Source organism: Pongo pygmaeus, chromosome 4 (assembly GCF_028885625.2).
Source record: "Pongo pygmaeus isolate AG05252 chromosome 4, NHGRI_mPonPyg2-v2.0_pri, whole genome shotgun sequence".
NCBI lineage: Eukaryota > Metazoa > Chordata > Mammalia > Primates > Hominidae > Pongo > Pongo pygmaeus.
The window spans coordinates 32,571,122-32,597,144 of record NC_072377.2 but is presented as its reverse complement, the minus strand read 5'-3'; the positions used below and the strand labels follow the sequence as shown (position 1 = coordinate 32,597,144).

Genomic DNA, 26,023 nt, shown 5'->3' with positions numbered 1-26,023 from the left:
TTCATGGTTTATATATACATGTTTTGCCTTTTTTTGAATTAGGTGGGTTTGTTTTTGCTGTTAAGGTCTCATATATTTTAAATGTGTATTTTTATTATGAATGACAAAGCATCTTTTGGTATGTTTTAGTAATTTCCATTTCTTTTGTGAACTTCATCATCTGTTACCTTTTAAAAAACTGAATATTTCAAAATATATATATTTTTTGAGTCAGGATCTTGCTTTGTCACCCAGGTTAGAGTGCATTGGTGCAATTATAGCTCATTGCAGCCTCAACCTCCCAGGCTCAAGTCCTCCCGAGTAGCTAGGTCTACAGGCATGTGCTATCACACCCAGCTATTTTAAAACATTTTTTGTAGAGACGGCTCTTGCTATGTTACCAGGCTGGTCTGAAACTCCTGGCCTAGGTGATCCTCCTGCCTTAGCGTCCCAAAGTGCTGGGATTACAGGTGTGTAAGCCACTGTGCCTGGCCTCAAAATATTAAAAAAAAAAAAAAAAAAAAAAAAAAAAGCTTTATTTTTAGGAACTAATTGTGTACTAGAGATTTATCTGTGATATAAGTGACTTTGCTATGATTTTTGCCCTGCAAACTTTACCAAAAAAATGGGTAGTCTCTTCTATTGCACCTAGATTTTGAGAATAGCTGGGAAGTTTTTTCTTCCACTCCCAGATTATAAAGGTTTTCACTCCTATTTTGTCTTCTAGTACTTATATTATTTCACTTTACATTTCAGCCTCTGATCCATCTGGAATTTATATTGATGTATAATAAGGAATTGATCCAATTATGTTTTTCCTAATGACTATCCGGTTGTCCCCACACGTTTGATTAAAATGTTTATCTTTCCATGTTACATTGATTTGTGATGACATTTTTATCATGTATAGATTGAGAATCCCAAATTCGAAAATCTGAAATTGTAAATGCTCCAGTATCTAAAACTTTCTCAGCACCAGCGTGAGAATCAAAGAAAATGCTCATTGGAGCATTTTGGATTTCAGATTTTCGGATTTGGGTATAATGCAAATATTCCAAAATGTGAAAAAAATCTTAACTCCATAACATTTCCAGTCACAAGCATTTTGGATAAGGGATACTCAATCTGTATTTGATTTCAGTATGTTCTTGGGTCTGTTTCTGGAATTTATTCTGTTGGTCTGTCTATTTGTGTGCCAGTGTGACATCATTTTAATTTTAGAGATTTTAAAATCTATTTTAGTATCTAGTAGGACTGCTTTCATTTCTGTTCCCTACATATGTTGCTATCTCCCCAAGTTTTCCTGGCTATTCTTTTTTTTTTTTTTTTTTTTCTTTTGGAACTTTTATTTTTAACTTGTATGGCTCCAGGGAAAATCTGTTGCTATTTTTATTGGGATATTACATTTATTAACTTAGGAAGAACTGATAATAATGCTGAGACTTTGTATGTATATAAGAATGAAATATCTATTATTCAAGTCTGTTTTTAAGTCTTTCAAGAGACTTTAAACTTTTCTTCATATAGGTTTTGCCTTGATATTTTTTGTTCTTTTTGTTGCTGTTGTAAAGGTCTTTTCAATTACTTTTTAACTTTTTAGTATTTCAACATGTGTATTTTGTTTGTATATGACAACTGATGTTTAATTTTATATGATCTGGCTACTTTACTAAACTCCTATTTATAGTAATTTTTCCATTTACTCTCATGAATTTTTCTAAATATCCAACAATATCACCAGCAGATGCAGTTTTACTACTGCTTTTTTTTTTCTTGAGTCACTTTCACTCTTGTCCAGGCTGAAGTGCAGTGGCTCACTGCAGCCTCTGCCTCCCGGGATCTAGTGATTCTCCTGCCTCAGCCTCCCGAGTAGCTGCTATTACAGGCGTGAGCCACCACACCTGGCTAATTTTTGTATTTTTAGTAGAGATGGGGTTTTGCCGCCTTGGCCAGGCTGGTCTTGACCTCATGACCTCAGGTGATCTTCCCGCCTCGGCCTCTTAAAGTGCTGAGATTACAGGCGTGAGCCACAGTGCCCAGCCTTACTACTTCTTTAACAGTTCTTATATCTGTAGATACCTTTTCTTGTCTAGTCTTTTTAATCTGCCTTTACCTGAAGTCACCTTCATTCTCTTGATTAGTTATTTTTGTCAAGAACTTTTTGATTCTTAATTTTTGACATAATCAAAATTTCGTGTAAGATTTCAGAAGTGACTTTATAAAATTTTTTTTGTAACAGCTCTGAGATGTAATTCATATGCCATACGATTCAGTCATTTGAAGTATACAATTCAAGGTTTTCAGATTTGTACAACCACCACCATAATCAATTTTAGAATATTTTTATCACTTCCAAAAGAAAGCTCATCCCCTTTAGCCATTACCTCTCCCTTTTCCCATTTTGCCAGCCCTGGGCACCCACTATATTAATTATCTTACTGCATAACAAAACATAGCAGCTTAAAACAACAAACGTGCTATTCTGTTTATGTGTCTGTCTGCCTCTCTGTCTCTGTATGTCTTGGTTTGCCTCACATTGCATCTTCTCTCATTTCTGCTCTGCATTTGTCTTCTCTTTTCCTTTCTGTTACCTTCATTCTCTGCATTTGTACCCAATGGCCAGTAGCTTCTGAATCCACACAAGCAGTACAGCTCCAGTGCCATGCCCATATAACTGATTCAGTATGGCAAGTTCAGATACTCAGGAGGGAGACTTAATTTGTTCATCCTGGTCCATTTAGATTTGGCAAGTACAATCACCTTTCTTTTTTTCTTTTTTTTTGAGATGGAGTTTCGCTCTTGTTGCCCAGGCTGGGGTGCAGTGGTGCGATCTCAGCTCACTGCAACCTCTGCCTCCCAGGTTCAAGCAGTTCTCCTGGCTCAACCTCCTGAGTAGCTGGGATTACAGGCATGCACCACCACGCCTGGGTAATTTTTTTTTTTTTTTTTTTTTTTTGAGATAGAGTCTTGCTCTCTCGCCCAGGCTGGAGTGCATTGGTGCGATCTCGCCTCACTGCAAGCTCCACCTCCCAGGGTCACGTCATTCTCCTGCCTCAGCCTCCCGAGTAGCTGGGACTACAGGTGCCCGCCACCAAGCCCGGCTAATTTTTTATATTTTTAGTAGAGATGGGGTTTCACCATGTTAGCCAGGATGGTCTCGATCTCCTGACATCGTGATCCACTCACCTTGGCCTCCCTAAGTGCTGGGATTACAGGCATGAGCCACCATGTGGACCTGGCCTATATTTCTATTAGAAAGCCATTTCCAAAACATTGGTCACACCAGAATTCAACCTTATCTAGAAAATATAGTGTTTTTAGTGATTTCATTTTGAAATATTTTGTACATAAAAACAAAATGAAACATTTTGAGTACTTTATGCATATACAGACTACTAGTAACTGAACATTCATATAATGTAGTATGTTTTGTAAAATGTTTAGCGGTTGCAAACTGGTTTGCCAGATATGTTTTGTTTAGTAAAACTTGAGTTGTAATCCTTTCAAAGATGGAAGTATTATATAGAAACGGACATTTCTGCCCTCTTGAAAAAGATGTAGCAAGAGTAGGCCCACATTTTACACATGGCAACAGTTGATAAGGGCTAAGTTGTCTTCCCCAGATAGATGGAAGAGTACATTGTCCAGCTTGCTGCAATCCACACCTGGTCTCTTTATTCAGTCATGTTCTTTGTACTTTCTAAGTAACTGAGTTTGCAATCCTCCATCCCCATTCCATTCTAATTGTACATAATTAAATAATTACTAATTGCCAGGAGTTGTGCTTTATATATATTATTTAATCTTCACAACTTGTTTTATATGAAGAAAACTAGTCTCAGAAATTTAACTATATAGTATGTAGTAGAGCTGGAGTTGATTTGAATCAGCAGGTGTTTGTGTGGTCTGGGCTTTTGAGCACTGTTCTTTACTACTCACAAATACGTTTTACTTTGTGGTTCGTAGTTATTTTCATGGAGAGTTTTTAGTTCTTCTAGTGTTTTGCCTTTGTCAAATTACTGCCACTATCATAACTATTGCCTTTTAAGCTTGAGCAACTGTAACTATAGTTGATCAGTAAGGAAAACCTTACTTGTCTCCTTGCCAGGAGTTTTCCTTTACTATATACAGAAAAGCCTAAAGAAAATAAAGATCACCATAATCACCAGACATTACTGCTGCTAAAACTTTTCTTCTAATATCCCTAAAAAATGGGACTATTCTCTGTCTCTCTACACACACACACACACACACACACACACGATTTCGTAATAATTTTTCATGTTTTGTAATAACCTTCTGCACCAGGATTTCTTTCTTTCTTTTTCTTTTTTCTTTTTTTTTTTTTTTTGAGATGAGGTCTCGCTCTGTTGCCAGGCTGGAGTGCAGTGGTGCGATCTCGGCTTACTGCAGCCTCCGCCTCTTGCACCAGGATTTTTAAAACTGATTTTCATAGAATTGTAATGTTCTGTAGGCTGTTAAAAGTATACTGTAAATTAAAATGCTTCAAGGTCAGGAAAGTTTGGGAAGCGCTGAGTTTATTCCCTTTTTTTTGCTTTTAGATTGTTTTTGTGTTTTACTATGATAATGACGTGATCAATATATTTGTACATATATTTTTATGCACAGTATTTTCTAACTAAAGGCCCCTAAGAATTGTGTCAAAGGATATGAACATTTATAAGTTTTTTTGTAAATACAAACCTATGATATACATATGTATTAATATTTATATAATTTCAAAATAAGATTACACTTTAGATCAAGCTTGTCCAACCCGCGGCCTGTGGGCTGCAGGTGGCCCATGGCTTTGAATCTCTTCCGACACAAATTTGTAAACTTTCTTAAAACATGAGGTTTTTTTTTGTTTTCTTTAGCTCATCAGCTGTCATTAGTGTTAGTATATTTTATGTGTAGGCCAAGATAATAATTCTTCCAGTATGGCCCACGGAAGCCAAAAGATTGGACACTTCTGCTTTAGATAATATAATTTTTTATCTGTTTCTCATGTAGAATACGTATTATGAGCATTTTCCCATGTTGTAAATGTTTTTAATAACATAAGGAAAATCTTATACTTCTGGTTATATCCCTCTTATGATCTTTATACGAAATATTTTTATTACATTTCATTTTGGTTCACCAACCTTTTGAGTTCCTTCGTAACAAAAAGCTTCTGGGTAAGTAGGCAGTTAAGAGCAGAACAGTATCTCTTAACTGGAATGGTGAGAACTCTTCTCAGTGTTTGCAGCTTTAGGGACTTAATAATAAACAATACCCTTTTCTACCATTCAAATTGAGCCACTTGAAAGAGTAAAGGGAATCAGGCAGATGGAGATCTGGTAGTGTATGGCCCAGCCCTACTTGAGATGTCTCTGTCCTCTCCCATCCTTATATTTTAGAACATAGGAACTAATTATGACTACAGTCATAAGCTGCTTGATACTGCCAGTTACTAACCTTCCCCACATATTTTATCTTTTTTTTTTTTTTTTGAGATAGGGTCTTAACTCCTGTCACCCAGGCTGGAGTGCAGTGGCATGATCATGGCTCACTGCAACCTCAAGTTCCTGAGCTCAGGTGATTCTCCCACCTCAGCCTTCCAAGTAGCCGGGACCACAGACGGGTGCCACCATGCCCGGTTAATTTTTGTATTTTTTGTAGAGATGGTGTTTCACCATGTTGCCCAGGGGTCTGGAATTCCTGGACTCAAGCAATCCACTTGCCTCTGCGTCGCTAAGTGCTGGGATTACTGGTGTATGTCACTGCGCCTGGCTACCCTGTGATTAATTTTTGATCCTGTTTTTTATGACATGGATTTTAGCAGGAGGGTATCAACATACTGTACTTTTCTGTTGTTTGGTGTGTCTTTGTTGGCTTCATTTATCTTTGGAATATTGCTGACGAGTCCCAGAAGCTGTGGTACAGAACTGTCCATTCCCATTCATCTACTTTCCCATGTGAATCCAATTCTGTTTGAGCATGTGTCTTTCAGTGATGATGCCTAAAGCCATTCACTAAGTTTAGATCTCTGAAGTCTGTTACTAAAGACCCCATTTTGCTAATATCTCTGGGTGTGCCATTACTCTAGGAGCAATTGAGATTGAGACATATTTTAGTTCTCTGCTATCAAATGTAAGCTTCCAGGTACTGTGCAGCTGGAGTTTGCAGGCTGTAGGGCTGTTCACGTCCATTATTGCTTTATGAGGTGTTCTCTGTTGTTTACAGTTTGTAGAGGCTCATTTAGGAACTCTGTCTATATGTCCAGGCCAATCAAAGCCAGATATCTGTAACTTTAATTTCATGTGGAATTCATTCTCAGGCTTCCTAGGGCTTTAATTTCATGGACACAGAAGCCACGCATTTTACCTAATCTCTATAAAGTACTGGTATTATTAGCCACTTTGCTAAATCTCTGGTAATCTTCATTTGATCAGGCCCCAACCCTAAGTTTAAAATGATTCCCTAAAATCCAGTCAGTGTCTGCTTCTTATACCTCACATTTAAATTGATCTCTTAACACTGATGTTTTTGTTTATCCCCTTGTGCCTCCTTTAAGTTATTTTCCCAAAGGTCACATTCTCAGAAGTGGTAGCTTGGTGAGGCGAATTTAACTCCTTGTATCTAAAATGAAGTTTGATGGACCTCAATGGTCAGTCATCTTCTGAAACACAAGCTCACTACTCTGGCCTGGCGAAGTGCCAGGATTGACCTTGGAAAAGTGCCAGAGGTGAGGGCCAGGCCTTCCTAATCCTGGGCCCTCCATTCTTCAGAGATTCAGTTGGCCTGTTCTCCTACCAGAATTGTGTTACCCTGTTCTGAGCCTTAATGAGAGTTATTTATAGCTTCGGCTGTCTCATGAGAACTGGGTATCTTAAATTGATAGCTGGCAATCCTGCTGGCAAGATTTGTGGCTTTATAATTTGAACAACCCCAGTTGTTTGCTGTTACAGTGTCCTGACCTCATCTGGTGATGCATGCTTGACCAGTATCCCAGATCTCTAGATGTCTATCAACCTCCTTATGTCTGGCTGGTCTTCCACCGTGGATGCTGCCCTTACATTCTCTCTTGGGGCCAATCTGATTGTTATACTGTTTATTATTGAGAATTTTAGGCCTATAGCCATCCGTCTGTTTGTGAGTGCATACGTGTTTTTCTAATATCTTCTTAAAAAATTAACAGTATGTGTATTTAAGAGACAACGTTGCACTGTTTTGCCCAGGCTGCAGTGTGTTGGTGTAATTATTGCTCACTGTAGCCTTGAACTCTTGGACACAGTGGTCCTCCTGCCGTAGCCTCCTGAGTAGCTGGGACTACAGGTGTGCAGCACCACACCTAGCTAATTAATTTTTTTTTGGTAGAAACAGGAATTCACTATGTTGTCCAGGCTGGTCTCAAACTCCTGGGCTCAAGCCATCGTCTTGGCTCGGCCTCCCAAAGTGCTTGGATTAACCTTGTGGTTTTATCCTAAACAGCAATAAATGAATGGTATTCTAATTCTCTGTGAAGCTATCTTGGCTAGGTTATCTTTCCCTGAGCTTCTTAACTTGTCCACCTATAATAAATCACTATAATCTGAGGTTAACTGAGTATTCTTTGGAGTTTGCAGGGTTCTGAAAGAACCTAATAAACACACAGCTTGGTGAAATGTGAGTTATGTTTCTAAACTTATGACTTCTAAAGTTATTTGTTGTTTGTATGTAAGAATAAGTGGTGGAAAGATAAGCCCCCGAAAATTCTCGATTAGTAATTTATGTTAATTGTATTTTTTCAGTATATTATTATAGAAAGACAGGAAGGGTAAAAGGCACCGAATATGACTTTGGCTGATAATATTTCTGTTTTTGACTCTGAATTCAAGGTAAATTAGCTATTTTGTTTTATTTCTTCCTCTTTTTTTAATAGGGTTACACATCATTTTGGAATGACTGTATATCATCTGGATTACGTGGCTGTATGTTAATTGAATTAGCATTGAGAGGAAGGTTACAACTAGAGGCTTGTGGAATGAGACGTAAAAGTCTATTAACAAGAAAGGTAAGAGGAGTGCTGAGTAACATTCTTTTTAAAGAGGTTGTACTGCTTAAAATGTATGTTTTTACTAATAGCCTTCAAAAATTAAAGTGGAAGTTGATATTAAAGTTGTCTTTATTCAATTGTATTTCCATATCTTTTTTGCATTCTTGGTTTTCTGGTTCTTTGTACCTACAATGCGTAATGTAATTGATTGTTAAGGTGACTGGCCACTGGATCTTACATCTTCAGAAAGATTCTAGACTTCATTTGCAGCTTTTAAAAGCCATAATTTTGAAAGACTTGACATTAAAAACTCAAAAGTGTTACTGTGCAATTTACGCATAGGCTGTTGATCTTTTCATCAGATTATGAATACTTTTCAGATACCTGTCTGTTGAAGGTCTGTGTAGGTGCTTCTCTTATAGAGGTAATATTGGCTAGTTTTTAGAAATTTAACTTCAACCTCAATCTGAAATATTCAAGACTGTTTTTCTTCCAGTTTGTCATTGTGTTTCTTGAGCATGGTGTTTCAAAACTAGTTTTTTTCCTAAATCAGTGTCCTAATGAATCTAAAAGTTTTAGATCACAGCTGAATGCTGCTTGATTAATAAGCTATAGAGAATAATAGTTCTGTAGGAAAGAACACAATTCATGCATCTTTTTTTTTTTTTTTGGAGACAGAGTCTTGCTGTGTCACCCAGGCTGGAGTGCAGTGGCGTGATATCGGCTCACTGCAACCTCCGCTTCCCTGGTTGAAGTGATTTACGTGCCTCAGCCTCCCAAGTAGCTGGGACTACAGGCATGTGCTGCCACACCCGGCTAATTTTTGTATGTTTTGTAGAGATGGGGTTTTGCCATGTTGCCTGGGCTGCTCTCGAACTCCTGGGCTCAAGTGATCCACTTGCCTTGGGCCTCCCAAAGTGCAGGGATTACAGGCATGAGCTATCATGCCCAGCCCACTGTTTTCTAGTATACAGAGTTGCTGTTAAAGTCTGGTGCCCTTCTGATTTTCTTTTCCCTTTTTTTTTTTTTTGGAGACAGAGTCTCACTCCATTGCCTGGGCTGGAGGGTGGTTGGTATGATCTTGGTTCACTGCAACCTCTGCTTTCCAAGTAGCGGGGACTACATAGGTATGTGCCACCATGTCTGGCTAATTTTTTTTTTTTTCTGAGACTGAGTGTCGCTCTATCACCCAGGCTGGAGTGCAGTTGGTGCCATCTCAGCTCACTGCAACCTCCGCCACCCTATCGTCTCTAGAGGTTCTCCTGCCTCAGCCTGCCTAGTAGCTGGGACTACAGGCATGCATCACCACACCCAGCTAATTTTTTTTTTTTTTTTTAATAGGTTTAGTAGAGATTGGGTTTCACCATATTGGTCAGGCTGGTCTCAAACTCCTGACCCCAAATGATCCACCTGCCTCCCAAAATGCTGGGATTATAGGTGTGAGCCACCGCACCCAGCCTCCTGGCTAATTTTTTTTTGTTTTATTTTTGTTAGAGATAAGGTCTTACTTTATTGCCCAGGCTGGTCTTGAACGCTTGGGTTCAAGTGATCCTCGTGCCTTGGCCTCCCAAAGAGCTGGGATTACAGACGTGAGCCACTGTGTCGGGCCTCCTTCTGTTTTTTCAATCTTATTTTTTTTTTCCTCTAGAAGCATTTGGGATCTTCTGTTATCCTTGTTGGTTTTCTGAAATTGTACGATATGCCTTAATGTGGATCATTGTAAATTCATTATGCATTAATTTTTTCAATCTAGAAAGGTGTATATTTTGGTTTTGATAACTTGTATTTCTCATATATTTTGCCCTCTTTTTCTAGAACTCTGTAAATTGGATACGGACTTCTTGGCTACTCTTAAAGAGTTGTCTTCTAACCTTTCTGTTGAGATTTTATTGTGACTCTCCTGTTTTTGATTTCCATGAGCTTCCTTTTTAAAAATTGTAGTTTGTTTTATGGATGTAATACCTTCTTTTAGATTTCTGAGGATATCACACCTCTTGAAAATTTCCTTCATTTGTATTATATCTGTTTCTTCAGAGGTCTTATTTTCTCTTTTTGATCTCTTCTGTGTTGGAAGCTTTCTTTCACGTTATCCGTGATTATCTGTTTATATTTAGGAATGGTTCCCGTCCCCCCCAAAAAAGAAGCTAAATAAAAATGATACGTTTGGATAGAACATATTTATTTGTGAACCACACTTACTACTGAATTTTTAAAAGGAATTTAGAACTAACTCGAGTCATTGAAAAGTTGTAAGCAGAAGCAGTGGAATGCCATGGTAAGATTTGTCTGTTAGAAAGATCAGTGAGGAGAATGGATTGAAAAGGCTATAACTTGTTTAGGGAAATTAGTTAAGAGGCTTAAATTAATCCAAGTGAAAAACAACCAGATTAGGCAGACTAGAATATAGTTGTCCCTCAGTATCTGTGGGCTGTTGGTTCTAGGACTCCCCTCAAATATCAAAATCTGTGGATGCTCAAGTTTCTTATATAAAATGTTGTTGTAGTTGCGTATAACCTGTGCACATCCTCTCCTATACTTTGTATCACCCCCAGATTACTTACAATACCTAATACAATGTAAATGCTGTATAAACAATTGTTATACTGCATTTTAAAATTTGTATTATTTTTCCTGAATATTTTTGATCCTCAATTGGTTGAATCTATAGATATGGAAGGCCAACTATATTGGCAAGACGATGGAGAAAAGTGAAACATTTGAGAAAGATTTAGAGGACAGAACTTCATAAGAAAAAGTGATTCACCTATACCCAGGCTCTGGTGTCCCTGACATAAGATCTGTTGCAAATGGATGTGTGTGGGCGAGCTTTGAGGCCAAATTGCAATAAATATAAAGAATGAGTGGGACATAAGAAGTGGTGGCATGGCCACCATATTTAGATGTAACTTTTTCTCCTGAGGCTGTGCTTTCTTTATTTTCTTGTGCTCTCTCACCCTTCACTGAAAGCATGGTCTAGAATAGCACTGTTTGATGGAACTTTGATGATGAAAATGGTCTGTATGTTCAATATGGTAGCTACTAGCTACATACGTCTATGAGCCAGACACTTAAGCACTTGAAGTTTGGCTACTGCACATTGACACATGGTGTTAGTAAAAACATACACTGGATACACTGGATTTTTGTTCTTAGTATGGAAGAATATATTAAGTACCTCAATTTAAAAATACTTATTACATGTTAATATTTTGGTTGTATTTGGTTAAATCAAAATATTAAAATTAATTTTGCCTTTTTTTTCTTTTAAAATATAACTACTAGAAAATTTAAGAGGGGGGAGGGATAGCATTAGGAGATATACCTAATGCTAAATGACGAGTTAATGGATGCAGCACACCAACATGGCTCATGTATACATATGTAACAAACCTGTACGTTGTGCACATGTACCCTAAAACTTAAAGTATAATAATAATAATAAAATAAAGAAAATTTAAGAACAGGTTTGTGACGTGTATTGTGGTTTTTATATTTCTACTGGTCATGATGTCACAGAGATAGATACTGTATGTATATATTTTTAATTTTTTTATAAGATTGACAAAGTAAAGGACACTTTGAGGACAAGTTTAAGAGAGGACTCTCAACATTTTAAAAGTGATTTTAAATTAGCGGGGCACGGTGGCTCATGCTTGCAATCCCAGCACTTTGGGAGGCCGAGGTGGGCAGATCACAAGGTCAGGAGTTCAAGACCAGCCTGCCCAACTTGATGAAACCCTGTGTCTACTAAAAATACAAAAATTAGCCGGATGCGGTGGTGTGTGCCTGTAATCCCAGCTATTTGGGAGTCTGAGGCAGGAGAATTGCTTGAACCCAGGAGGCGGAGGTTGCAGTGAGCTGAGATCGTGCCATTGCACTCCAGGCTGGGCAACAGAGTGAGACTCCATCTCAAAAAAAAAAAAGTAATGTTAAATTTTATAACATTTAAATAGCTAACATTATAAAATAATACAATACAATGGATTTAATTTTGATATTATGGAATTTTAACTAGAAATTTATAGCTTAGCCAACAACGTGAATGAAGGCTTTAGGGATCTAATACTTGTCTAAAGCGGTGTAACATTTTCCCTCCCATCCCTCCCTCTGGATTTTTCCACTTTTAAAATGGATTCTATATCTCAACGTAGCTTTTTGTTTGGAAACAGATTTTTGCTCGTCGCCCAGGCTGGAGTGCAATGGTGCGATCTCAGCTCACTGCAGCCTCCACCTCCCGAGTTCAAGCGATTCTCCTGCCTCAGCCTCCCGAGTAGTTGGGTTTACAGGCGTGCGCCACCACACCTGGCTAATTTTTGTATTATTAGTAGAGACTGGGTTTCACCATGTTGGCCAGGCTGGTCTCAAACTCTTGACCTCAGGTGATCCACCCGCCTTGGCCTCCCAAAGTGCTGGGATTATAGGAGTGAGCCACTGCATCCAGCCTCAGTGTAGCTTTTTTAAAAAAAGTTGCAGTATTTAAAAAATTTATGTAATCAAAGCTATTGATAATTTCTTTAAGCTTTCTGCTAGTGGGGACAATTTTTAAAGAAACCTTTCAGGGCCAGGTGCAGTGGATCATTCCTGTCATCCCAGCACTTTGGGAGGCCGAGGTGGGTGGATTACCTGAGGTCGGGAGTTCGAGACCAGCCTGACTAACATGGAGAAACCCCATCTTTACTAAAAATATAAAATTAGCCAGGTGTGGTGGCGCACACCTGTTATTCCAGCTACTTGGAAGGCTGAGGCAGGAGAATTGCTTGTACTGGGGAGGCAGAGGTTTGCAGTGAGCCGAGATTGTGCCACTGCACTCCAGCCTGGGTGACGAGCAAAACTCCATTTCCAAAAAAAAAAAAATACCAAGAAACCTTTCTTACCTCTATAATTTGTTAGCAAGTTTTAATGACATTTGTTTAAAAATTTGTTTCTTCACTGATGTGAAATACCACCTTTATAATATAAGATTGAGTATCCTATATCTGAAATGCTTGGTAACAGAAATGTTTAAGATTTTGGAATTTTTTGGATTTTGGAATATTTGTATTTTATTTAAGCATCCCTGACTTCAAAATTTAAAATCCAGAATGTTCCAATGGATGCATGTTGGTGCTCAAAAAGTTTCAGATTTTGAAGGAGTTCAGATTTTTGGATTAGGGATGTTCAACCTGTACTGAATTCTTAAATATAATTTAGTCTTATTTCTGGAACTAATAATAATGCTTAAATGAATTTCTGGATCACATAGTCCAAGGTTCAGTGATGAAAGAGTCAGTGAGTATAAACTGTCCTAGTATGTTGCTTTACTAATTATTGCACAGTAGCTTTTTTTTTTTTTTTTTTTTCTTTTTAAGTTGGAGTTTTGCTCTTGTTGCCCAGGCTGGAATGCAGTGGCACAATCTCGGCCCACTGCAACCTCCGCCTCCTGGGTTCAAGCAATTCTCCTGCCTCAGCCTCCAGAGTAGCTGGGATTACAGGGACCCGCCACCACACCCAGCTAATTTTTTGTATTTTCAGTAGAGATGGGGTTTCATCATTTTGGCCGGGCTGGTCTTGAACTCCTGACCTCAGGTGATCCACCTACCTCGGCCTCCCAAAGTGCTGGGATTACAGGAGTGAGCCACCGTGCCCGGCCAGTAGCTTTCTTTTCTTTTCTTTTCTCTTTGAGATAATCTCACTCTGTCATCCAGGGTGGAGTGCGGCGGCGTGATCTTGGCTTCCTGCAGCCTCTGCCTCCTGGGTTCAAATGATTCTCCCACCTCAGCTACCCGAGTAGCTGGGATTACAGGCGTGCACCACCACACCCGGCTAATTTTTGTATTTTAGTAGAGACAGGGTTTCGCCATGTGGGCCAGGCTGGTATCGAATTCCTGGCTTCAAGTGATCTGCTTGCCTCAGCCTCCCCCTGGGATTCAGGCATGAGCTACTGAGTCTAGCCAATTTTTATTCATTATTATATCTAATCTGGTTAGGTTAAATATTGGATTTCCTTACCATAAAAGTAATTTAAAATCTGAACTTTGATACTACATGAAAGCTTGAGGCTTTAAGTATAATGAATTATTTATATAATTGTTTTTCATTTAATGAGATCAAGTCAGAAAAGGCATTCGTGGATCCTTTCATTCTTTTTGCTTTCTTTTTAGGTAATCTGTAAGTCGGATGCTCCAACAGGGGATGTTCTTCTTGATGAAGCTCTGAAGCATGTTAAGGAAACTCAGCCTCCAGAAACGGTCCAGAACTGGATTGAATTACTTAGTGGTAAGCTGCTGTGAATAAACCAAAAACCAATTTCTGTTTAAAAGATTACGAAGTTTAAATCCTTTTGAAAGGAACCTATACAAAATAGCCAGAAGCTTGTTTAGTTATTCAGGCAAACTTGAAAGTTATCAGTCATAGAGTGGGGAAGGAATGGTTTTTATAAAATTTCATTCTCTTTAACAATACTGAACAGATACAGAATGAGAAGATAATACTCTTTTCTTAGAGCTCCCATGTTCTTTATCAAAATTACCACATGCTACCTTAATCTGGATAGGCTAGGTTAAGCTGTGGCGGTAACAAACCCCAAAACCTCAGTTGCTTAAAACAACCATTTATTTCTCATTCAGGCTGTAAGTCAGTCACAGGCTACCTCATCCTCACTCTGGCAGCCAGGCAGATGGAGCCACTGCCACCTGGAGCAGTATCAGTCACTATCATAAAAGGAGGAATAGCATAGCACATCACTCTGGCTCTTAAGTTTCTGCTTAGAAATGACATGTGGTTCATGTTTCATTGACCAGAGCAAATCACACAATCTCCCCTAACTTCAAGGAGACAGGGAAGTGCAGCCTTAGGGAGGAGAACGTGAAAAGTTTGGTTGATGGCATGGAGGACTGTGACATTTATATTAAAGTTATTTGTGTATTAACATGATGTGAGTTTTCTTATAGATAAGCAGAATTTATAAAAGTCCTATTGGATTCTTCTTCTGTCAGTAAAAGGTTTTTTTAGGGGTTGGGGGACTAGTCAAGTGAAGCAGTGGGAGTGGGAGGGAACAAAAAAATCTAACTGTGAACAGTTAGCTGTAAATAACTGCTGTACTTGGACCAGCTGATTTTATTTATATGTATACATAAATATTTTTCTTTTTAAGACACAGGGTCTCACTCTGTTGCCCAGGCTGGAGTGCAGTGGCATGATCCTAACTCACTATAACCTTGAACTAAGTCCTGGGCTCAAGTGATCCACAGCCTCTGCCTCAGCCTCTGGAGTAGCTAAGACTACAGGTGTGTGCCACCATGCCTCGCTGAGTTTTTTTTTTTTTTTTTTAATTTTATTTTGTGGCCAGGCATGGTGGCTCATTCCTGTAACCCCAGTACTTTGGGAGGCTGAGGCGGGTGAATCTCCTGAGCTCAGGAGTTCAAGACCAGCCTGGGCAACCTGGTGAAACCCTGTTTCTACCAAAAAATACAAAAAAATTAGCCAGACATAGTGGCACATGCCTGTGGTCCCAGCTACTTGGGAAGCTGAGGTGGCAGGATTGCTTGAGCCTAGGAGATGGAGGTTGCAGTGAGCCAAGATCATGCCACTGCACTCCAACCTGGGTGACAGAGTGAGACCCCGTTTCAAGAAAAAAAATTATTTTTTGTAGAGATAGGACCTTGCTGTGTTGCTCAGGCTGGTGTTGAGCTCCTGGCCTCAAGCGGTGCTCCATCAAGGCTTCCCAAAGCACTGGGACTATAAGCATGAATCACCATGCTCAGCCTATATTTATTTGTTTATTTAAAAATTAAGTACATTCACTCCATTTTTAGCTAACAGGGCAATAATGGGCACTTTACACTTAAGGCAAGATTCATTCTTTTTTCTTATTGGTAAGAACATAAACGTATTCTTGATAAATTTGCATTTTTGTTGGATAACCCTCTTGTACCTCTGATAATTTTCCTTTTTATCTCATTGAGAGTAACTCTGACTTATACTTTCCCCCCTTTATGCTTATTAGAGTTGTCTTCAGTTGTAATTTCTTTTGCAAGAATCTTTTAAAATTACTTTGCCCATTTGATGAGCGCTTGTTTGGTTAAAACTAGATTATATTATCAGCAAATTCACTTAATCATCACAAATACCCATCACATTGTCAATGCTCTCTGAGTTAGCCTCCCATGTATGCCTGTCAGTGACATGCAGCCATCTAACAGAGACTCAGTGAGGGCATTAATGTCAACTCTATATGTTAAATATTAGCAAACATAATGTTTTAAGATAGAAATAGAACTGCTAATAACGTTTATACTGTGATGGATCATTTTGTACATTGCCTTCAGAGCACTGGCTTAACCAGTCTTTGGATCTTTCTCATGTTGTGCTGCCAGTGTTGGCCCATGACTGCTTCTGGTGTTGCAAATTAGAATTTGTAATTTGGTTCCCGGCTGACCAAAAGAAGGGTTTCTCAAAGTTGTGGTGACTTTTTTTGGTAGATGTGTTACAGTGCTAAAGATTCTTTTTATGGAATGTAGAGTGGGCTTTGCCTTCACTTTCCCGTTACTGAAATGCATCTTACACTTACCTGTTAAGTAACATTTTGTGAATGAAGCTTATCAATATAAATGCTAACTGAACTTGGTTCTCACCTATGGCTGCTGTTGCACTGTCCCCACTTGATTCAGTAGTGAAAAGATGAGAAGTCTAAAAGCTTTTCTCACAAGTATGGAAACAGTTAGGATTTTGTAAAGCACTGTCTATTTGGATTAGAAATTTGGGTGAAATGTGAGACTAATACTTAGCAAGGTTTTTTAAAAAACAATATCCTGTGAGTTTTAGATTGGCTATTGATGCCAGAACATTGCCTGTAGCACTTGAGTTGCTTGCTCTTGACATATATTGGGAATGCTGCTGCTTCAGAATAAAGGAAGGGAATCCAGAGTGGGAGAAGGAGAAAAAAGGACTTTTTTTTAAAGTTAAGAAAATAAAAAAAATCTCCTGGCAAATAACATGTAAAAAGAAGAAAATAAAAAATATCTATTTCTCACTTAATTGAAAGTATCAGGATACCAGCTTGCTGATTTTTTAATTGTAGTAAAATATATATAATGTAACTTTTACCATTTTTACCATTTTTAAGCATACAGTTCTTTGGCTAGCTTGCTAATTTTTAGATTTTTAAAAATTTTCTGTTGCTTCAATATAATATGTGGTATCAAACACCAGTTATTGCACCAATAATGACATATGTGCTATGAAATTTAAAAGGTGCTCTCAGACTGAAAGAATCTTAAAATCCATTTGGGGAACAGTTTTATACATCTAATAATTTGATAGAACAGATGAGAGTTTGACAGTATGGTCCTCTGAAAGTTCAGTAGCTCAGAGAAAACAAAAATTTTTGGGAACTTTAGTAGTTATAAGAGGAAGTGGAGCTTAGATTAGGCCTTTGAAGTGCAAGAATGAGATGCAAAGAAAGAAATACACTTGTTCAGAGGGATTCCTTGCTGTGAAGCCAAGGAATGTTTTAATAAAGAACAGTTTCTTTACCTGGGGTGGAGGATACCCAGGGGCTCATTTTATTATTATTTATACTGTACATGTATACCTGTTAAAACTCTTGATAAATTTTAAACATTTTCTAATAATTTAAAATTAGTATACATATGTTTGAGGCAAGTTGAGAGACTACGTATTTTGTTTGTTTTGTTTTGTCTTTGAGACAAAGTCTCGCCATCACCCAGGCTGTAGTGCAGTGGTGCAGTCACAGCTCACTGCAGTCTTGACCTCCCAGGCTCAGTTGATCCTCCTGCCTCAGCCTCCCAGTTAGCTGGGACTACAGGCATGTGCCACCACGCCCAGCTAATTTTGGTATTTTTTTGTAGAGATTGGGTTTCATCATGTTGCCCAGGCTAAGACGACTGTTTAAGAATAGTTTTTAGCTTCTGAAATCTTAAGGCATGGTTGATCAGTTTGGTCACAAGGAATCACTACACTGCCAAATTTATGGCCAAAGCTGCTTTTAGTTTTGTAACATGATGTCAAGGAAGATAAGTGTTCTTTGCAGTGAAATGATTTAGGTACCTGTCAGCATGTCATTCTCCGCTGAAGTGATTGTTGGGCAGTGGACATGAATAATCTTTGAAGAACTTTTCCTGTCCATGTTTACTTCTCACAATTTCCTTTACAAAAAAAAGTAAACTATGAATAGATTCATTACATTTTAAATTTGCTTGTATAACTTGTAAAGTCTTTTCACATATATGGTGAATAATTTAGGGACTGAGGACTAACAGCATGGATCACAGTAACGTCTTTTAACCTAGAGTTCAAGAACTATTCATTTATCAAGCATTTATTTCAAAGTATTTAAAAAGTATTCACTTTTAAAAATTGAAGTAGCTAAATCTTTAGAAGCTAGTTAAACTTTTATTGCATCTTCTCAGAAATCCATCTATTCTCTTCCCATCCCACTTATACTGATGTCTTACTTATGCTAAACTCAGGTGTAACTTTATTCTTTTGATTTAGCTTAATTCTTTGAAAATAAAAGGCAGAAATTCCAGAATACCAAGATACTTTGACCACTTGGTTATTACTTTGTGCCTTTTTTCTGTACCACAAATACTATTAAACAACATTTGGGATATTTCCTCACAGTTTTAGCCTTCTGCTCGTGAGATTTCTTCATTTTTCTCCAATACTTGAGGAGATCTGAATAACCGTCTATTTGTTGGAGTGAGCACATGGGGTTTACCCTCTTCCCAGGGAACTGCTACAAGAGGAGATGATGGCTGGGTCTCTTTTTATTGCTTCCTTTGAGTCAGAAATGATTGCCAATAGGAAGGTCCAGTCATAAGTGGAATAATTTATTTGAAGGTGGTCTGTGTTTAGGCTCTTCTCATTTTTAGTAGAAACATTAAACTGTAAGTTAGCATACTTTGGAATTGGGAAATTTCCACAGGAACTTCTGTAAAATTTACTAAGCGTGTATTTCCACTGGTTGCAATATGTAAGTTTTAATTAAGGATAAGGTGAGGATAAACCTTAGCATAAGTTCAGTATAAGAGACAGTAGTCATAAACTATTAATCCCACTTACTTCCCATGAGAAAAAAAAATATTGTAGAACAGCATTAGAGGGATGTGTGTATGGGGGAGGGGGTATTTTTTTGGGGGGGGAGTGGAGAGCTGCAAAGAGAAGTTTAACTGTAGATCTCTCAGAATAATTCATTTCTTGATTTTTTTTTTCCCCTCTGTTGTTTGGCAGTAGATGTTTGGCTAAGATGTCTCTGGAGGGTAGAGTTCCTTCCTATTTGACTTTGGAAGGTAAAATAAAAATGGATGGCTTGGGAGTCATTTATTCTGCTATACTTAGGTTTTGTGACAACATAAACATATTAAGTCAGTGATACCAAATTAGAGTTGATACGGGATAATACTTCTTTGATAACTTAACAAATTATTCTTTACATTGTTCATTAATCTTAGGATTGAACTGTAGTTTTTTAAATAGGCTTTTATGTAAGTTTGGCTGTTTATTATTTTATGTTGCATTAGTTTAAATTTCCCTAAGTCATTTAACACAATAGTTACCCAATTCCAGCCTAGTGTCTTAGGCTGCCTAACACCTGCCATTGACATTAGAAAACTAAAAGCAAAACTCATACTAGTGAAAGATGCAGCAGTTATTTATTGGTGGGACATTGGGTTTACACAATTATAAAAAGATGGAAGTGGCTGGGTGCGGTGGCTTATGCCTGTAATCCCAGCACTTTGGGAGGCCCAGGTGGGTGGATCACGATGTCAGGAGATCGAGACCATCCTGGCTAACAGTGAAACCCCATCTCTACTAAAAATACAAAAAATTAGCTGGGCGTGGTGGCAGGTGCCTGTAGTCCCAGCTACTTGGGAGGCTGAGGCAGGAGAATGACGTGAACCCGGGAGGCAGTGCTTGCAGTGAGCCAAGATCACACCACCGGCACTCCAGCCTGGGCAACATGAGACTCCGTCTCAAAAAAAAAAAAAAAAGTGGAAATTACACACTTTTGAAAGATGTGTGCCTCTACTCCAGGGCTTATTCTATTCTGCTGCCTGTGGTGTACTTTGTTGTTTCTTTTGCCTGGAATTCAGGCTTCTCTCCCTTTCGTAGAATGTGGTGAATCCTGCTGGATTTAGAGATTTAGCTTGAAGATTCTTTCTTTCTATAACTTTCCTATGAAATACCCCATAACATTAAACCAGAGTCATTTCTTACTCCTCTAGGCACTTTGTTCATTTTGTTCTTATGGCCCTATTCCCATTTCCTTCTGGCCAGTATAGTTAGTTCTAATATGTAATATATTATGAATGTTATTTTCACTTGATTTTAAATTCCTACAAGGCTAGAAATATATCCTAATGTTTGTATTCTCAGTACCTAGCAGGATTCTTAGAACATTGTAAATACTGTACATTCTGCCAGAATGTTTATTCTGCACATGGGCAAATAATAGCTGACGTTTACTGAGAGCTTACCATGTGTTAGGCTTTGTTCTAAGAACTTGATATTTAATCCTCGTAATAGCCCTATGAACTTGATAAATTTGTTACTTTTACTTTATAGATGATTAAATGGAGAAATAGATTAAGATGATTTGCACTAGGACACTAGGGTTTTTTTTTTGTTTTGTTTTTTGGGGGTTTTTGTTTTTGTTTTTGAGACAGTCTTGTTCTTGTTGCCCAGGCTAGAGTGCAGTGGCGCAATCTTGGCTCACTGCAACCGCCGCCTCCCGGGTTCAAGCGATTCTCCTGCCTCAGCCTCCCGAGTAGCTGGGATTACAGGCACCTGCTGCCATGCCTGGCTAATTTTTGTATTTTTAGTAGAGACGGGGTTTCACCATGTTGGCCAGGCTGGTCTTGAACTCCCAACCTCAAGTGATCTGCTCACCTTGGCCTCCCAAAGTGTTGGGATTACAAGCGTACCCCCCCGTGCCTGGTCCCGGCTAACTTTTGTATTTTTTGTAGAGACGGGATTTCACCATGTTGCCCAGGCTGGGACTGTTTCTGTTGACTTCCTCCTTACCCCTAGTTTTAGGTCACTTTTTTGCTGCTTTGCAAGTTTAGTGATTTTTTTTTTTTTAACTTGGATGCGGGACAGTGTGAATGTTAAGTGATGAATTTTATGGTCTTTCTTTAAAGAGTGTTGAATTTTGTCTTGTTAGGCAGCTAAGTTACTTGTGGATCAACTTGCTTTTAATTTTTTGTTTTTGTTTTTAAATTTTGAGATGGAGTTTCACACTTGTTGCCGAGGCTGGAGTGCAATGGCACGATCTCGGCTCACTGCAACCTCTGCCTCCTGGGTTTAAGTGATTCTCCTGCCTCAGCCGTCCGAGTAGCTGAGATTACAGGCACCTGCCACGATGCCTGGCTAATTTTTTGCAGTTGTAGAAGAGATGGGGTTTCACCATGTTGGCCAGGCTAGTCTCAAACTCCTGACCTCAGGTGATACACCTGTCTGGGCCACCCACAGTGCTGGGATTACAGGTTTGAGCCACCGCGCCTGGCCGCTTTTAATCTTTTATTAGGGCACGTCTAGGGTGGTCTGTACTCTAGGACTGGTTTAGCCCTACTACTAAGGTGTGAATTTTCTAGTATTCCTTCTGAATGTCCTTGGTTTTTAGTGAGGCTTTTGCTCTCTGGCTAGTTGGCAGTCACATTTTTCCCAGCTCTACTGAACTCTTAGAATCGTTTACTTTCTGGTAGTTGTTCTTTGCCTAGCTTTGTGGAATTTCTCACCCTAACACATGTAGCTTTAGCTTTCAGCCCAAGACTCAAGGAACACCTTGCAGATTTCTAGACCTCTTTATCTGTGTAGGTGCCCCTTCTCCAGTAGTCTGCTTTGCACATTGCAGCTGCCTTAGCTACCCTGAACTCTGATCTCTGCCGCCTTAACGTGATGGGACTGCTGTGCTCTGCTTGGGGTCTTCCTGCCTGCTCTGCTGCCTGGGACGTGCCTCTAGGTGGTAAGCTTAGGCAGTTGTCGGGCTCACATAGGCTGCACTCATGTGTCACAGTTCTGGGCTGCTTTTGACTAGTGTCTGAAAACAGTTTTTTGTGTATTTTGTGGAGATTTCTAATTACAATGAGAGGGCAGCTTTAGGAATGATTACTTCCTAAAGGCCTGTGTTGTTTAGTATTAAGTATAGGAAAATAATTGTGTCTCTGTCCAGTTGAATGGTAATATATTTTAAGACAGCAACTTAAAATTTTAAGATAGTCCGCTAGAACTTTCTTTGATGATGAAAATGTTCTATTCCTGTGGGGTGTAGCCACTGGCCATATGTCACTATTGTATACGTGAAATGTGGCTAGTGCCACTGAAGAGCTGAATTTTTAAATTAATTTAAATAGCTCTATGTGGCTAATGGCTCCTGTAATGGACAGTGTGGCTGAAGGTTTTCTCTCAGTATTACAAAATCTCGACCTTACAACGTTTGCATTTTAAAAAGATGCCTGTGGTTGATCTTTAACATATTCTAATTTAGAAAAATATAGTTTTTTTAAGTATAAAAATAGTTGCATGTTCATTGGAGATCATTTGGAAAATGCAGAAAGCACAAAAAAAGTTTAGCACACATAATCCCAAAGATAAGTAAGATTAATATTTTGGTGTATTTCCTTCCAGTTTTCTATAAAGAAGAACCCACTTTAGTGACAAATCGTTTGGTTTTATTTTAAATATTTCTCTCTCAAAAGGAAATATGTATAGATGGCAAGATTAAAATTGTGAAAATTTGTATCCTTCCAGAATTAGCTTTATATTGTCATCAAATAATAGCATGGCCTAAACAGGCTTTCCTACCTCTATAGGTTGTATATGTGTAGCAGTTTCAGGAATAACATATTAATCAGGAAGCTTTTTTTTTGGTCTGTTAGTTGCAGACTGGTGTTTAATGGAAAACTTATTTGGCTATTGGCTGCTTTTTGACAGCAGCTGGAAGGAAGCTCAAACATAATATTTGGCTCATTTCCACATAAGACTAAGGGTTACTGACTCTGGTCTGAAGACTGCTTGCAGTTTAGTCGTCTGAGTGACTCCTGTGGCTGAGGATGTGCCGGGTGCTTAGAATCCAAAGGTCTGGCTAGGTTTAAGGGGTTCATGGTCTAGTTAGGGAGAAAAACATGGCAGATTTTCTTCTGTTTTTCTTGGGGCAAAATCAGATGTTACTGTTTAATAGTACAAAATTTTTGCAAAATTAGCAGATAATACTCATCATTTCTAACTTCTGAAATCTTTTGTTTAGGTGAGACATGGAATCCATTAAAATTGCATTATCAGTTAAGAAATGTACGGGAACGATTAGCTAAAAACCTGGTGGAAAAGGGTGTATTGACAACAGAGAAACAGAACTTCCTACTTTTTGACATGACAACACATCCCCTCACCAACAACAACATTAAGCAGCGCCTCATCAAGAAAGTACAGGAAGCCGTTCTTGACAAATGGGTGAATGACCCTCACCGCATGGACAGGCGCTTGCTGGCCCTCATTTACCTGGCTCATGCCTCGGACGTCCTGGAGAATGCTTTTGCTCCTCTTCTGGACGAGCAGTATGATTTGGCTACCAAGAGAGTGCGGCAGCTTCTCGACTTAGACCCTGAAGTGGAATGTCTGAAGGCCAACACCAATGAGGTTCTGTGGGCGGTGGTGGCGGCGTTCACCAAGTAACTCTGCTCGGGGTGAACCATTCTCCTTTCTCTCAAGTAAACCAGTAGTTTTTCTTCTGTTGACTTCTGGTTTTCTGTAATTTGTACTTTCCCACACTATAATTGGCTTCTGTTTTACAAAATGGTGGGTGGCTTTTTCTTTTTTGTATGTATACAGGATTCTGCTGGTACGAGAGGCCTTCCTCTTTCTGTTTTTAAAAAAAGTTTTACTGCCATATTGGCATTCCATTCCCTGTTGCCATCCTCACTGTTACCTGTTTTGGGTTTCTGGTCTACTTTGACTTTCAAAGTACCTCCAGCCTCCTCATACGCACAGCTTTTGGATGACCTCAGCTTGAGTTTCTCCATATGTGCATGTACATCTAGCATTCTGCCTACAGTTCAGACAGAAGTCACAAAAAGGCCTTCAACTCACCAAAGGTAAATATCTGTATCTATTAGGACATTTTATACATAGACTTCAGTTGAGATGTATACTTAGCAAAATTATTTTTAAATTGAAACAACACAGTAAATACTTAATATAAAATGCCCCTTGGATTTTGCTTCCCATGTAAATCTATTGTATTATTACACTTGTTATAATTTTAACTATAAAGGTCCAGTTGTTTCACAGAGCCAGTTTGGGATGGGCTGCATTCCATTTATGCTGTATATAGTTTGAATTATATATAAATTACCCCTTCTTCTGGCCACCCCTGCTCCCATCTTAGTATTTTGCAAGATTTAATCGGTTGTACTTGCTTCAATCATGGTTATTTGATGGCAAAATCGACCTCTCATCGCTGAAGGAGAGAGAAAAGATGTGTGTCTGATTGGTCCTGGGATTTTTTGAGCTGTGCCATTTATGGTACTCTTTGCCTATGCATCCCCTTTTTAGATTTTTTTTTAAATTTTATCTTACTGTTTTTATAATTTCTGTTGGGAAGAGGCTTGTGACCAGTACCAATCTTGAGTTTCTTTTTCTGTCCACAAGTAAATTAATGTCTGCTCTGAAATGTCATTTATCTACTCACACATTCTTGGGGAAAAAAATTAAATGTCAGTCCTAGCAGATGTTGCATGTAAATTGGTAGCAAGTAATGATTACAACCCAGAGGATTAAGAATTTTGTAACAGAAAGCTCTGCTATATTTTAATTTTTTATATACAATTAGGATAATTAGCATTGTCAGACTATAAACCTTTGCTTTTTAAAGTTTATTTTTACTATTTCTTTATCACTTTATTGTATCATCACCATTGGTTTCATAATGTAAATACTATATATTGAACAAATTAAATGTCAAAATTTTTTATTACCATAGTCCATGTTAATAGTGGGGCTTTCAGGTGTTTAGAGATTTTTGTTGTTGTTGTTAACATTCATTGCAAAAGTACTAGATGGTGTATAACTCTAGAGTTGAATTTTAAGGGATTCCCTAATATGTATACTACCTTTTTATCTGAAGTAATAAATAAACAATGATCTTGAAAGTGCCTGAATCAGAGCAAGCATGTCATTTGTATTTTTGTATTCTCATTTAGTTTTCTTTCAAATGAAATGTTACTTACTATAGCATTGTAATATTTTAATGCAGGGCTTGGGTTTCTTAAAGGGCCAGATAGTAGATATTTTAGGCTTTGTGAGCCACCAGCTGTGTCAGTTACAACTACTGAACTTTACTGAATGAAAACTGTTATAGATAATACAAATAAATAGGTTAGACTGTGTTCCAATAAAACTTTATTTGCAAAAACGGGGCTGGTCAAGGCCCCAGTTTTAATGCATGGAAAAAAGACAGATTTTTCTATCCATTGAAATAACCTTCTTTACCTTCAAAAATGACACTGCTGGTGGTAACTACATGTAGGAACTATTAAAGTTTCTTCCCATAAAGTAGATATGGGGAAACTGATACCAGTATACTGGAATTTCTTATCGAGTGAAGAGTTCCTGTTTTTCACTTGAGAAGATGTTAGAGGTGAGGTAATAGATTTCTGAGGTATTCACTTCATCAGCAGCGTCAGTATTCCCAAGCAAGGGGGAAAAGGGCCTCGCCTGAACTTCTGTCAGTGTTTGCATTAGACCAGAGTGCACACTTCGCTCTACCTGTGTGCGGTCCCAACTTCAGTGTGTTTCTATTTCCAGAGGAGAAGAAGTGTAGTAAAATCTGGGGGTGGTGGTAGTGGTGTTATCAAGAACTCTTTGTCCTATGGAATATTGTTGCTTTCAGTCCTCTTGAAAGCAGGAATGATGTGACTCCATGGAAATAAGTATTGTCTGTGTTAAGAGCAGTACTTCCACGGGTTTATGCCACTTTGATTAAAAAGCCTTTACATAGATATCTATTGTGCAGAGAATTAGTAGTTG

The 26,023-nt window shown here is 38.4% G+C and overlaps 1 protein-coding gene across 1 annotated transcript in view; it reads left to right on the top strand.

Moving 5' to 3' along the window:
* The window catches only part of GOLPH3 (golgi phosphoprotein 3), a 57,911-nt gene extending 32,756 nt beyond the window's left edge, over positions 1–25,155 (top strand). Inside the window, exons 2-4 of the mRNA XM_054488619.2 lie at positions 7,886–8,017; positions 14,140–14,254; positions 23,247–25,155. Coding sequence (XP_054344594.1) covers positions 7,886–8,017; positions 14,140–14,254; positions 23,247–23,671 — 672 coding nt within the window. The 3' untranslated portion in view covers positions 23,672–25,155. The remainder of the gene's footprint in view (positions 1–7,885; positions 8,018–14,139; positions 14,255–23,246) is intronic.
* Positions 25,156–26,023: the final 868 nt, after the last annotated feature.